General features: G+C 37.3%; 2 protein-coding genes across 2 annotated transcripts; one reads left to right on the forward strand and one right to left on the reverse strand.

The window, feature by feature from the left end:
• Window positions 1-382: 382 nt before the first annotated feature.
• LOC131315511 (actin-depolymerizing factor) lies at window positions 383-3,837 on the reverse strand. Its single transcript, XM_058344612.1, has 4 exons — window positions 3,778-3,837; window positions 3,695-3,746; window positions 2,015-2,280; window positions 383-846 (listed from the first exon to the last, which is right to left on the reverse strand). Exons 2-4 carry the CDS (start codon window positions 3,707-3,709, stop codon window positions 696-698), a joined length of 432 nt encoding a protein of 143 aa, XP_058200595.1. The 5' UTR covers window positions 3,710-3,746; window positions 3,778-3,837; the 3' UTR covers window positions 383-695.
• A 2,120-nt stretch (window positions 3,838-5,957) lies between these two features.
• Window positions 5,958-9,446, forward strand: LOC131315512 (uncharacterized). Its single transcript, XM_058344613.1, has 7 exons — window positions 5,958-6,163; window positions 6,261-6,355; window positions 7,535-7,635; window positions 7,802-7,871; window positions 8,639-8,666; window positions 8,763-8,823; window positions 9,006-9,446. The coding sequence occupies exons 1-7, from the start codon at window positions 6,151-6,153 to the stop codon at window positions 9,112-9,114; spliced, it is 477 nt and encodes a 158-aa protein (XP_058200596.1). The 5' UTR covers window positions 5,958-6,150; the 3' UTR covers window positions 9,115-9,446.
• Window positions 9,447-10,291: the final 845 nt, after the last annotated feature.

The following is a 10,291-nucleotide window of genomic DNA, read 5'->3' on the forward strand; positions in this document are numbered from 1 at the left end:
ATACCACTTGCTAAGGCTAACCTTTGGCTTCTACTTTTCAAAGCGACTTGAAAGAGACACACCACTTGCTAAGGCTAAAAGAGGGCGCGGCGTTTCTTTCACGTTGCCTCGCCCCACCTTCCGTAAGGCACACAACCACCCTCCGTAAGGCACAACCTAAGTCTCATGGGGCCTCGGGTCTAGGCGCGCGCCTAGGCATGCCTTAAACAACTTTGTGGAGAACTCTCACGGAAACCTAAGATTAGATGGTTCAAACTACAAACAAACCCAAAATCAGATTTTCAATTGTTAGCACATTCACCTTATCATAAGAAACCATAACTGCACTTCAAGAAAATCAAACGAAACCAACACTTCGAAGTATGTGAACTGATGGCCAGGGTAGGGATCACAGAATGCCTCATCATTCTTCCAAGTAATAGTAGCACATATGATTAGTTTTCATTCAAACACAAGTATCCATAAGCATGCCCATTTTCCATCTGGGAAGCATCATGATGATAAGGAACCTCTGGGCACCCAGAACGTTAGGGTTAAACTAAGCCAACACCGAAAGAGGCTCCAAAATCAGCAATCCCAGATGGCAAATCATTTATTTGTTTAAGCCATATGTATTACTTTTGCATGAAGAGTTAGTTGCGAAAGAAAGAAGTTTCTCTTGCAACGCTAAACCCCTCTATACAACTGAATAGGGTCTAGTTTGCACGGTCTTGCAGCACTTCAAGATCCATTTCAGTCGGGTCAGTGGCCTGAATCTCATAGTGAATGCCTTCGAACTCCCGTCTGAATCGCTCCTTGGATGTGGCATACAACATCTTGGCACGAATCCGGGACACAGAAGGAGACCTGAAAAACATGTGTTTACATCATGCTATTAGTAGGGGTGATTGAATGGGAGTTGTTGGCATGGGATGCAGTAAAAGAATTCGATGAATCTAGTTAATTTTGGAACCGGCTTCTCTAAAGGGACGGGACCAAACAGTCGGCCCATGGGGCCCCCCAGTATGTCCAAAAAACTATGTGCAAAAACAGAAACTATCTTTGAGATATGCAATAGGCAAACGAAACCACGAGAAACGGCAATAACAAAGTTGATAAGCCACATAAACAGCACAGTTTCCAAGAGCATACCCTGCATCAAACAAGTTAGCATGTCCAACAGTCCAAGAATGTGAAAGAAAAAGAACACCACGTCGACAAATGATGCTGCAAAAGTCGGTTGAAGATATTTGATGGCTTAATCATTAACTCTGGACAGCAAGAATGACAAGAGGAAGCCCCAGTACTTAAATCCACAACATGCTGAAGAACACAATTCGCATAAACTACTTCAATAGGGGAGGAAGATATCTGCTCAACAAATAATTTTCAAAAGTAAAATGATCCTTGATGATGGATTTGCAAATACATGATTGGTTATTGTTAGAGCTTGTCTCACATTGGTTAATTACAACCTCCAAAACTAGCATATGAGGCTATGAGCCTGGGCTCCCTCTCCATCCATTGCCAATTCGTTTTGAGTTGGATGCTTTAACAATGGTATCAAAGCTAGACTTTTGGAGGCTTATGGATAATACTCTCTTAATTGGTTGCCCCGTTGTTTGTGCCATAAGTGCACCTTGATTAGTAATGATCCCAATGTTATGGATTCTTTGTTTAGCTCTCCACACACGGGTTAACATGTGTAGAATGTTAGAGCTTGTCCCACATTGGTCAATTATAACCACCAAAACTAGTATATGAGCTTGGACAGCCTCTCCACTCATTGCTGATTGGTCTAGAGTTGGATGCTTTAACAGTCATAAATAAACAAGTATAATGAAAATAGAATTTCAACTACTTAATTGGAAAAAAAAAAAGCGAGTCTCAAGTCTCAACTACTTGAAATAAAAAAACAGTCACAAGTCTCCACTACACATGATAGCTTCGAGGATAACATATTTTTCTAATTAGCTTGAGGGTAATATGATAACAACAAAACAACGAGATTAAATCATCTGAAACAAAAACTGACCAGGCAAAGAAAAAGATTTTGCTCTTCTGGCAGTTTTCAGACGTCACAAAGTCGTAGTCATACACAGCGTATCGGCAATCGTTCTCAGGTAAAGATGCAGTAAAATCATCATAGCTCTCAGCTGGACCTCCAGTCTTCTCAACCACAACCTCTTTTTTCTTCTCATCAATCTTAAAGATCACATAACGGTGCACCTTCTTCCTCTGCAGTTCCAGATATGTGCTCTTGCAGTGATCAGCGACGCCCATGCCAGATGATGCATTTGTCTGACCAAATAAACGCCAAAATAATTCAATAAAGATCATGCATTCATATATATACAAAATTTTGTATTTTTATCAGCCATAACTCGTTAAACTTATTTGATGCAAACTAAATCCACAACTTCAACAGCTCCTTCATGTTACAAAAGCAAAGGTTCAAACTGGACAAGTGTCAAATAGCTACAAAATGACAATGAAAATGGAGCATCGCAATGCTGTGAGCTTTCCCTATTCGGAAGCATTCTCTTTTATAGTGTAAAACCAATAAGAATATAAATCCTGCGGTCCTGAAAAAGGAAATGCCAAAAAGTAAAGATAAATGCTATCTAAAGCTTCCTTTGATACTATGTTTCCAATCTCAAAAGTAATTCAAGATTATGGCTAACTAGGGAAGCCTTTGAGCACAATTCTTATCCTCCAACCAATCTCTCAAAGCACCAAAATGAGAAAAAGGAAACTTTAAAAAGGAGAAATCTCTAAAGAATTCAAACAAAAAATGAAGCGGTATCATTCCAATTTACGAATAACAACTACCTTTGAATCCAACAAGAATTCCATCTATTGAATTCTCAAGAAAACAAGCACTTGGGTGTGTGAAATGACAGGATTTGTCAAAATGCCAATAGACTGTTTCACCACGGACAAAACTTTTTATGGTCCCCGTCTTGTCCAAAGCTTGTTCTACATTCAAAGTTGCATATAAGAACTGCTATTTCCAAGAGACTGTTTTAGGGCCGTCTATTTTAGGTGGGTTTAATTTAATTTAATTGTTTTCGGTGTGCTAAAATAGCACCGAAAAGCCCATGTCTTTGAAGTGATTATTAAGTGCTCCAAGTGGTGCTCTAGAGCCCTTCTCCAGCACACACTTTGTGGTGGAGCCCACACAAATGTGTCGGAGAAAGGCAATGAAGCACCACGCGGCAGCGAGCAATCATTTTTCAAATGTCTTTGGCATATCTATTTCAGCTTAACTTTTCAACGCAAACATTTAAGGGGTTTTTTTACCCTAAAAAATTCTCAAGAAAATCCAAGAAACACAATCAAGCTCGACTCTTTTTAGTCCAAACAACTCACCTTTTTACCAAAATAATGTCTCTTAAAAACCTCTCAAGAAGATTGAATTTTGTAACATCTCAGACACAATTAGCTGTTCGTGGTGTGGCTTATAAGAAATCAGACTCTTTTTTATAATTCAAAATAGCATCAACCAGTAACGAAGATCTAGCCTAAATTCACTTCTCACAACAGCGAAAAAAGAGAGTAAAAATCCATGTTTAAGTAGTCAAAAAAACATATCAAAGCGAAGAGCATGGGGTCTAAACATCAGATACAGAAATTCTAAAGCACGCATGGACTAAATGAAATCGGATCTAAATAATGAAACACGAATAAATAGAAGAGAGGGCAAAGGACTTACCCCTCTGAAAGACATGGCTAATGCTGATCAGAAGACGAGAGAGAGAGAGAGAGAGAGAGAGAGAGAGAGAGAGAGAATTCTTTGAGAGAGAGGAAAGTAGAATCAAAGACAGCCACCGAACCGAAGAAAAAGAAAAGGGAATTGTTTTGGTGGATAATGAAAACTATTCTCTGCTTTGGAGAGAGAGAGAGAGAGAGAGAGAGATGATACGTGTTGTGGGGGCAAAACTACAAGGCAAAAAAGAGAGAAGAGATTTTTAACAGAGCTTTTGTGAATAGTTGTTTACATAGGTGAATCGTGCGCGTCTATTTCAAATTTGGACAGTCAAGAATTAAATGAAACTTTTTCAGACCATTCAATGCCATAACGGATAATCGAAATCGTTCGACTCCTCGAATAAGGGAATCACAGCTACTCCGTGAATAAGGTCCCGTTTCGAAATGTAAAATAAGTAAGTATTTATTTTTTAAGAAGGTAATTTTAAGCTCCAAAATAATGTGTTTACGTAAATAATTTTTCTACCAATATGGATCTTGTTTAATAGATCTCTTTAAGATCTATAATACGGTGCAAAAAAAATTTAAAAATTATTTTTTATTTACATTATTTTTAACTTTGAAATATAAAATAAGCTACATATTTTTTAAGAAGATTTCTGGAACGGAACCTAAGTCAATTACTAAAAAAAAGAGAAACGTGTATTCTTTTCTGAAAAGGACGGGAGTTTATATTGTATTTTCTTGAGATTTTGTATTTTAAATTGCGAATGGTTTAGGTGTTAAGGTGATCAGAATTGATTAGGAACATACTCCGTATTAAAATATTTGGATGGTATGTGTAAAACAAATTTCTTTTATAACGTTTTTGCTATCAGCTCACTGGAATGACGATAAGCACACTAGAAGACAAGAAAAATACGAATTTTTGTATATTTTTTACATGCTTTAATATACGTTTACACACTTACTATTATCAGTCCATTGGACTAATTTTAGAATTTTCTCTTTTATAAAAGAGTGTTTGCAGTACTAGCGTGTTTTTTTTATCATACTGTACTAGAATTTGCAAATATTACAAGGTAGTAGTAGTAGTATTTTGAAATGTCAAGGGTAGAGTAGTCTTTTATGTTTTATGCAAAAGTATAACTCAAAATGAGAATACAAAAAGATCATCTCGAACTGATTCTAGAATCGGGTCTCTATCTCTCAATTCTAAAATGAAAATGAGATCCAAGATTAGCATATCCTCGCCGAGGTTAAATAAAGAAAAGGTAAATAAAATAGTGAAACCAATTGAAACACGTGAAGAAGTCCAAATGAACTATATCTGTTTAATTAAGGTTGATAAAAGAACTGAACATTTTGGTTATTCAAGTTGATTTGATAAAAAAAACGAGCTTTAAGTTTATGTTCAAACTTTGGTTACGAGGCAAATCAATCTCAGGAGAGCTTTAATTGAGTTGATCTCAAATATTATGAATTTTTGAATGTCGCAAGTCGAACAAACACCGAATAATAACTTATTTGAGCTTGATTTAAAAATTTTACGAAATCCAAAAATAATCAAACTCAGTTCATAAAGTCTACCCCATTGTTCTAATTCACTGCTCCTACCACAACGCTCAATCTCACCGTTCGTTTCCGTAATCAATAGTCCGAATTTTAAAGAGTTTTTTAAAATATGGACTATCCAAAATGCTTTTAAACTGTTAGATTGAGAGCGGTGGGGGAGCAGAAAAACAAAGCAGTAGGGGTAAACTTTTTGTTTCTCTACTACTACAAAGTGATCTTTAAAAATAAGTACTCATTTGTTATTTTCAAGCTTAAAAATAATGGACACAATATGGATCTTATTTGATAGATCTCGATGAGATCTTTTGAACGGTGCAAAAAATTGAAAAATTATTTTAGTAAATACATTTTTTTAAATTTAAAAATTGTAAATAAGTATTTATTTTTGAAGAACCTTAGCAAAGAGAATTTTTTCGGTGTCGTGTAGGTATATCCTACATTCCCGCGTGGTACCCGTTCAGCATATCTGGATAGTCCAATACATTTTTGGACGGCTCAGATTGAAACCCTCTCTCTCCTCTCATTCCAACACTTATTCTCTAATTTTTCTCTCTTAAAATTTGAGCCATCAAAAAATACAATAGAAGGCTCATATACGCCGAACGAGCATCACATGTTACCCACCCTGCAATGAAAAATTTTCCCTTAGCCAAACAGGGGCTAAAACGGGAGAGACGTGTACTTTCACTTATCCGAGATTGCCACAAGGACAAGGTTATCCTATTCCCGCCTTATCCTATCCTATCCTATCCCTCGAGCCCTCCCGAGAACGCGATTGGATTTGTTAAAACCCTAGTGCCCTAGGTTTCGTTTAAATACCAAACAATTCTTTTGAATTTCGGTTCGATCTTCCAACTGGAGCCAGATTAAATTACCGTTTTCGTCATGCAATCTGGCGGTAACCGTTGGAAACCCTAATTTCTATTCCGAAAGTTGAAACTTTCAATTCGTATTATATATGATTCGAGCTTCTTTTCTTTTCTTTTCAATTTCAGGGAAAAAAGCTTCGAATAATCCTGCAACCAGGCTTACGTCTCTCGTGAGCAAGAGACAGAAGCTTCAGGAGGAGCTTCATACCATTGAAAAACAGGTACTAAAATGTAAGACTTCCGTCCCAAGAAGATTTTCCAGTCTGCAATATGAGAACCTAAACAATACATTTCTATCAAGAAAAATTCAAAACTTTTTTTGATAGGTTAAATGAACTGATTGAAATTTAGTAACTAGCAGCAAAAAGATGGAATTTTTTTCGACAAAAATGCATTATTTTTTAGTTTTATTTTGCGGATCGAACAATCTTTTGGAACAGAGGTAGTACATATTCACCTATAAAATTTATGCATGTGTATACATAGACAGACATGCTATAGTCCAATGGTTCTGCTCTATGGTTTTCTTGCTACATGGGTTTTTAATTTGCTATAGCTATATGGAGGCATAAAGGGTTTTTTTTTTTAAAGAAAATGGTGAGGGAGAATGCATGCTATATTTACCCCTAGCTATAATCTATGTAGTGCCAATATCGACAAGCACAATACCTACCCTTTGACACGCGAATCTCCGAAAATTGGAGGACACGACATGTTGGGGACCCGTTCAGGAAAATATTTTTGTTTATTGTTGTATAAATAAAGTGAAAAGCCATCCTCTAATAAAAATCATAAGACCATATAAACTGTTTTCCATGTTTCGGTGCATAAGGTACAAAAGCGTAGCAACAGAAAATGTTATATCACTCACATGTCTTTATATTTAATTGACCATCATCTTTTAAATGACATGAAAAGAAGCCTCCTAGCGTGCTCAAGAGTGTCTCCAGAGTGTCCAAATGAAAGAGTGAGAAAAAATATAAAATCGTTATGATTTGAGTGTTGGACACGTGTCTGGAAAGTGTTGGTGTCCACCTAGTGTCTCGACACTTGTAAGTGAGCTTCGGCGAAGTGTCCTTGCTACATAGGCTATAATTTGGCACAGTGTTAGATATTGCTAACATAGCTAGCCGAATCAACATCTAGCAATTCGATTTGGCATTTTTTTAGAAATATATAAGAAATAACATTTGCATCTTTGGAGCAACATGGCTAAGATATAGCATTATGAAACTCAGTGCTAATATATAGCAAATAGTCCTTTAGCTATTGAACTACTAGAGATGCTCTATCAGCCAAAGATTTATGGGATGTATATGGTAGTTGCGTATTCAACGTTGATTATGAGCCAAATTTGACTGTTTTTATCTTGAGTTTAAAGCCCGTGTTGATTGTTGTAGGTTTATGAGTTAGAGACAAGCTACTTACAAGAATCAAGCCACTTCGGCAATGCTTTTAAAGGGTTTGATGGGTTACTATCTGCGTCAAGAAACACAACAAAGTAAGATTTAAGACTCTGTAGAGTTAAAAATATTCAATCTTGATGGAAACTGTTGTTAGAGAAAAGGTCAAAAGAATCTGACTTGTGACGTTGCAATACAGTAGAAACTTATAAAGTTTTGATATCTACCGTTAGTTGTTATTTACTGTTTAACATTGTGCTGCAGCTTAAAGAAATCCAGAAAATTGCAGCCTGAAGATAGGATCTTCTCATTGTCCTCAGTAACCTCGCCCGTGGTATGCATAACTTTCTTATAAGCTGTGGATCGTCTATTTGCCACCACTATTGTTGGAAGTACTACTTCTGTGGTTGTTGGTATTATCTGGTGATGTGTACTCATATGATGGGTAGCCAGATCCTTGACTCCTTTGGGCTTTTAGCCAAAGCACATATAACTATGGCATATGGAAAATGTTAACCAAACCCAATTTACCTCAAGTGGTAGCATTAGGATCTCTACTTGTAATCCGTTGGAAATAGCTCAATATTAGTCGTATTAGCACCTGACTACCACGCCCTGCAACTTGGGGTCTGGTGGCTTTAATAGGAAACCCCCTTCTGTCATGGTATCATGCACAGAGAGGAAACAGAACAACGATAATCATTACAGTGATTGTTGAGTGAGGTAGCGGTAGCCAAAACTTTCGTTAAACCTGTTGATTCGCATGAATACCGGGATTAAAGGCGTCAAGTATTTGGTTGATTCCTTAATCCTGGTAATATGAAGAATTTCGGAAAGGAGAGAGAATTCTCTGCAGTTTTATCTGATATTATATATTTATATGTTCACTTTAGGATACCCTTCGTGTCTTTTCTTCAGATGCTATCTAATTTTTGTGTCCTGCTTTGCTAATTTTCTTTTCAGTCTTTGTTTTTCTTCACTTTGGTTTACACCATCTCAATGATCCCTTCAAAAGGGAGGCTCTGTTTCATTTTGTAGTTGCAAGATTCACCGAGATCTAACATTTTGCTGATCTGGTTGCTTTGTTTTGGTTATGTTCAGGCTGAAGAACAAGGAGTTGGACGGGAAGGTGGGCATCTTATCTTGTTAATACACTTAGAGGTCCCTTGCCTGCCTTTCTGATGCATTTTTTATTTTTGACAATCTTATTGTTCTTCATTCGTAGATGGAAGATCGGATTTGGGTCAAGGTCGGCCCAAGGGCGGGGGCTTAGCCACAAATGGACAGTAAGTGCACCTTAGCATCACCAGAAACCCAAAAGTACCAATACTTCCATGTTTGAGCTAGTTTAACGAATCCAGCGAGTATGCAAAGATCTAGGATATTTTGAAGAGCTCATGCTTGAGTTAGGGTGATTCTATTTATTTGTGTTTGCTTTCTTTACCAATAATGCAAGATATTTCTTTAGGGGAAAACCAAGGAGGGGAAGAACAAGTGCAAGAGATGGAAGGAAAATAAGGCAGTCGAGTGATTTAGATCCTGAAGATGAAGATGATCCTGATTTGAGCTCGAAATAATGGCATTTTTTTTCCCGAAGATGTGTAGTTTGACCGAAATCGTATTCCGACCCGTAAGTTTATATTTTCGTTAGATATTTGTCCTCCTTGAGCGTATTCTAAAGAGTTTTGTCTGTCGTAGCATTCTGACTGTATCTTGTGTGTACGTAGACGTCTTCTTAACTGTATCCTTGATTTATTTTTCTCATTTAGGAGAAGGGGAGGGAGAAAAGAAAAAGATGTTATCGTATTTATTTGTATCTTCTTTGAATTTTGTCAAATTTATTTGTACCTGCTGGCGCTGTTGCGTTTTGCTAAATGTATTGCAAAGTTTGTAATTTAGTTGGGGAAAATAACTGCATATAGTGGATTTCTGTAGGAATGGAAAACCTAGGAACTCTAGTGGTGTTCGTTTTTGATTTATCGTTAAGTATTGGTTGAGTACAAGATCAACCTTTTCAGTTTCATGGATTTGGAACGTTGAAGTTCCTACAAACGAATTTCTAGGACTACCAAAGCTCGGACGCGGGGTGGGGGCCACCCCGGTCTCGCTCCGATGATCTGAATCGTTCACTTTGTAGAGCTCGTCGAGTAGAACAACTATGCAAAAAATCAGCTTAATTGGATATCATTAAGTACCTGATCGGAGCCCATATAACTCTTAGTCCATGGGTTACAGTGGATTTGATCCAGTGTTTCGGATCCATTCTTTTTAAGATAAAAAGGTTCCGATCAAGTACTTAATGATATCCAATTAAGCTGATTTTTTGCATAGTTGTTCTACTCGACGAGCTCTACGAAGTGAACGTTTCCGATCATCGGATCGAGACCGGAGTGGGCCCCGAATTCGGGGACAGCAGCCCCCCTCCCTCCCCAAAGCTCGAACATACACACAATTTGTGTGTGCGTGTGAGAGAGGGAGAGACAACATAAAACAATTTGTTTTCTGTATTGAGAGGAGGGGATATCAAAGCTTGAGCGTACGACATTGACTACGACACAACAAGAGTACCACCGTTGGGTAACTCCGAGCTTTGGTAACACAATTCGTCGTTATTACGCATTATTAGATTGATAGTAGTAATAGTCAACTGAACCAATACGATAAGGTTTTTGCATTGGTATAAAGAAACAAGAGTAATGGGTTCTGTTAAAGCTTTTTTAATGACATCTTGTGGAGACAAGCTTAACTGGAAAG

This window comes from Rhododendron vialii, chromosome 2a, assembly GCF_030253575.1.
Source record: "Rhododendron vialii isolate Sample 1 chromosome 2a, ASM3025357v1".
NCBI lineage: Eukaryota > Viridiplantae > Streptophyta > Magnoliopsida > Ericales > Ericaceae > Rhododendron > Rhododendron vialii.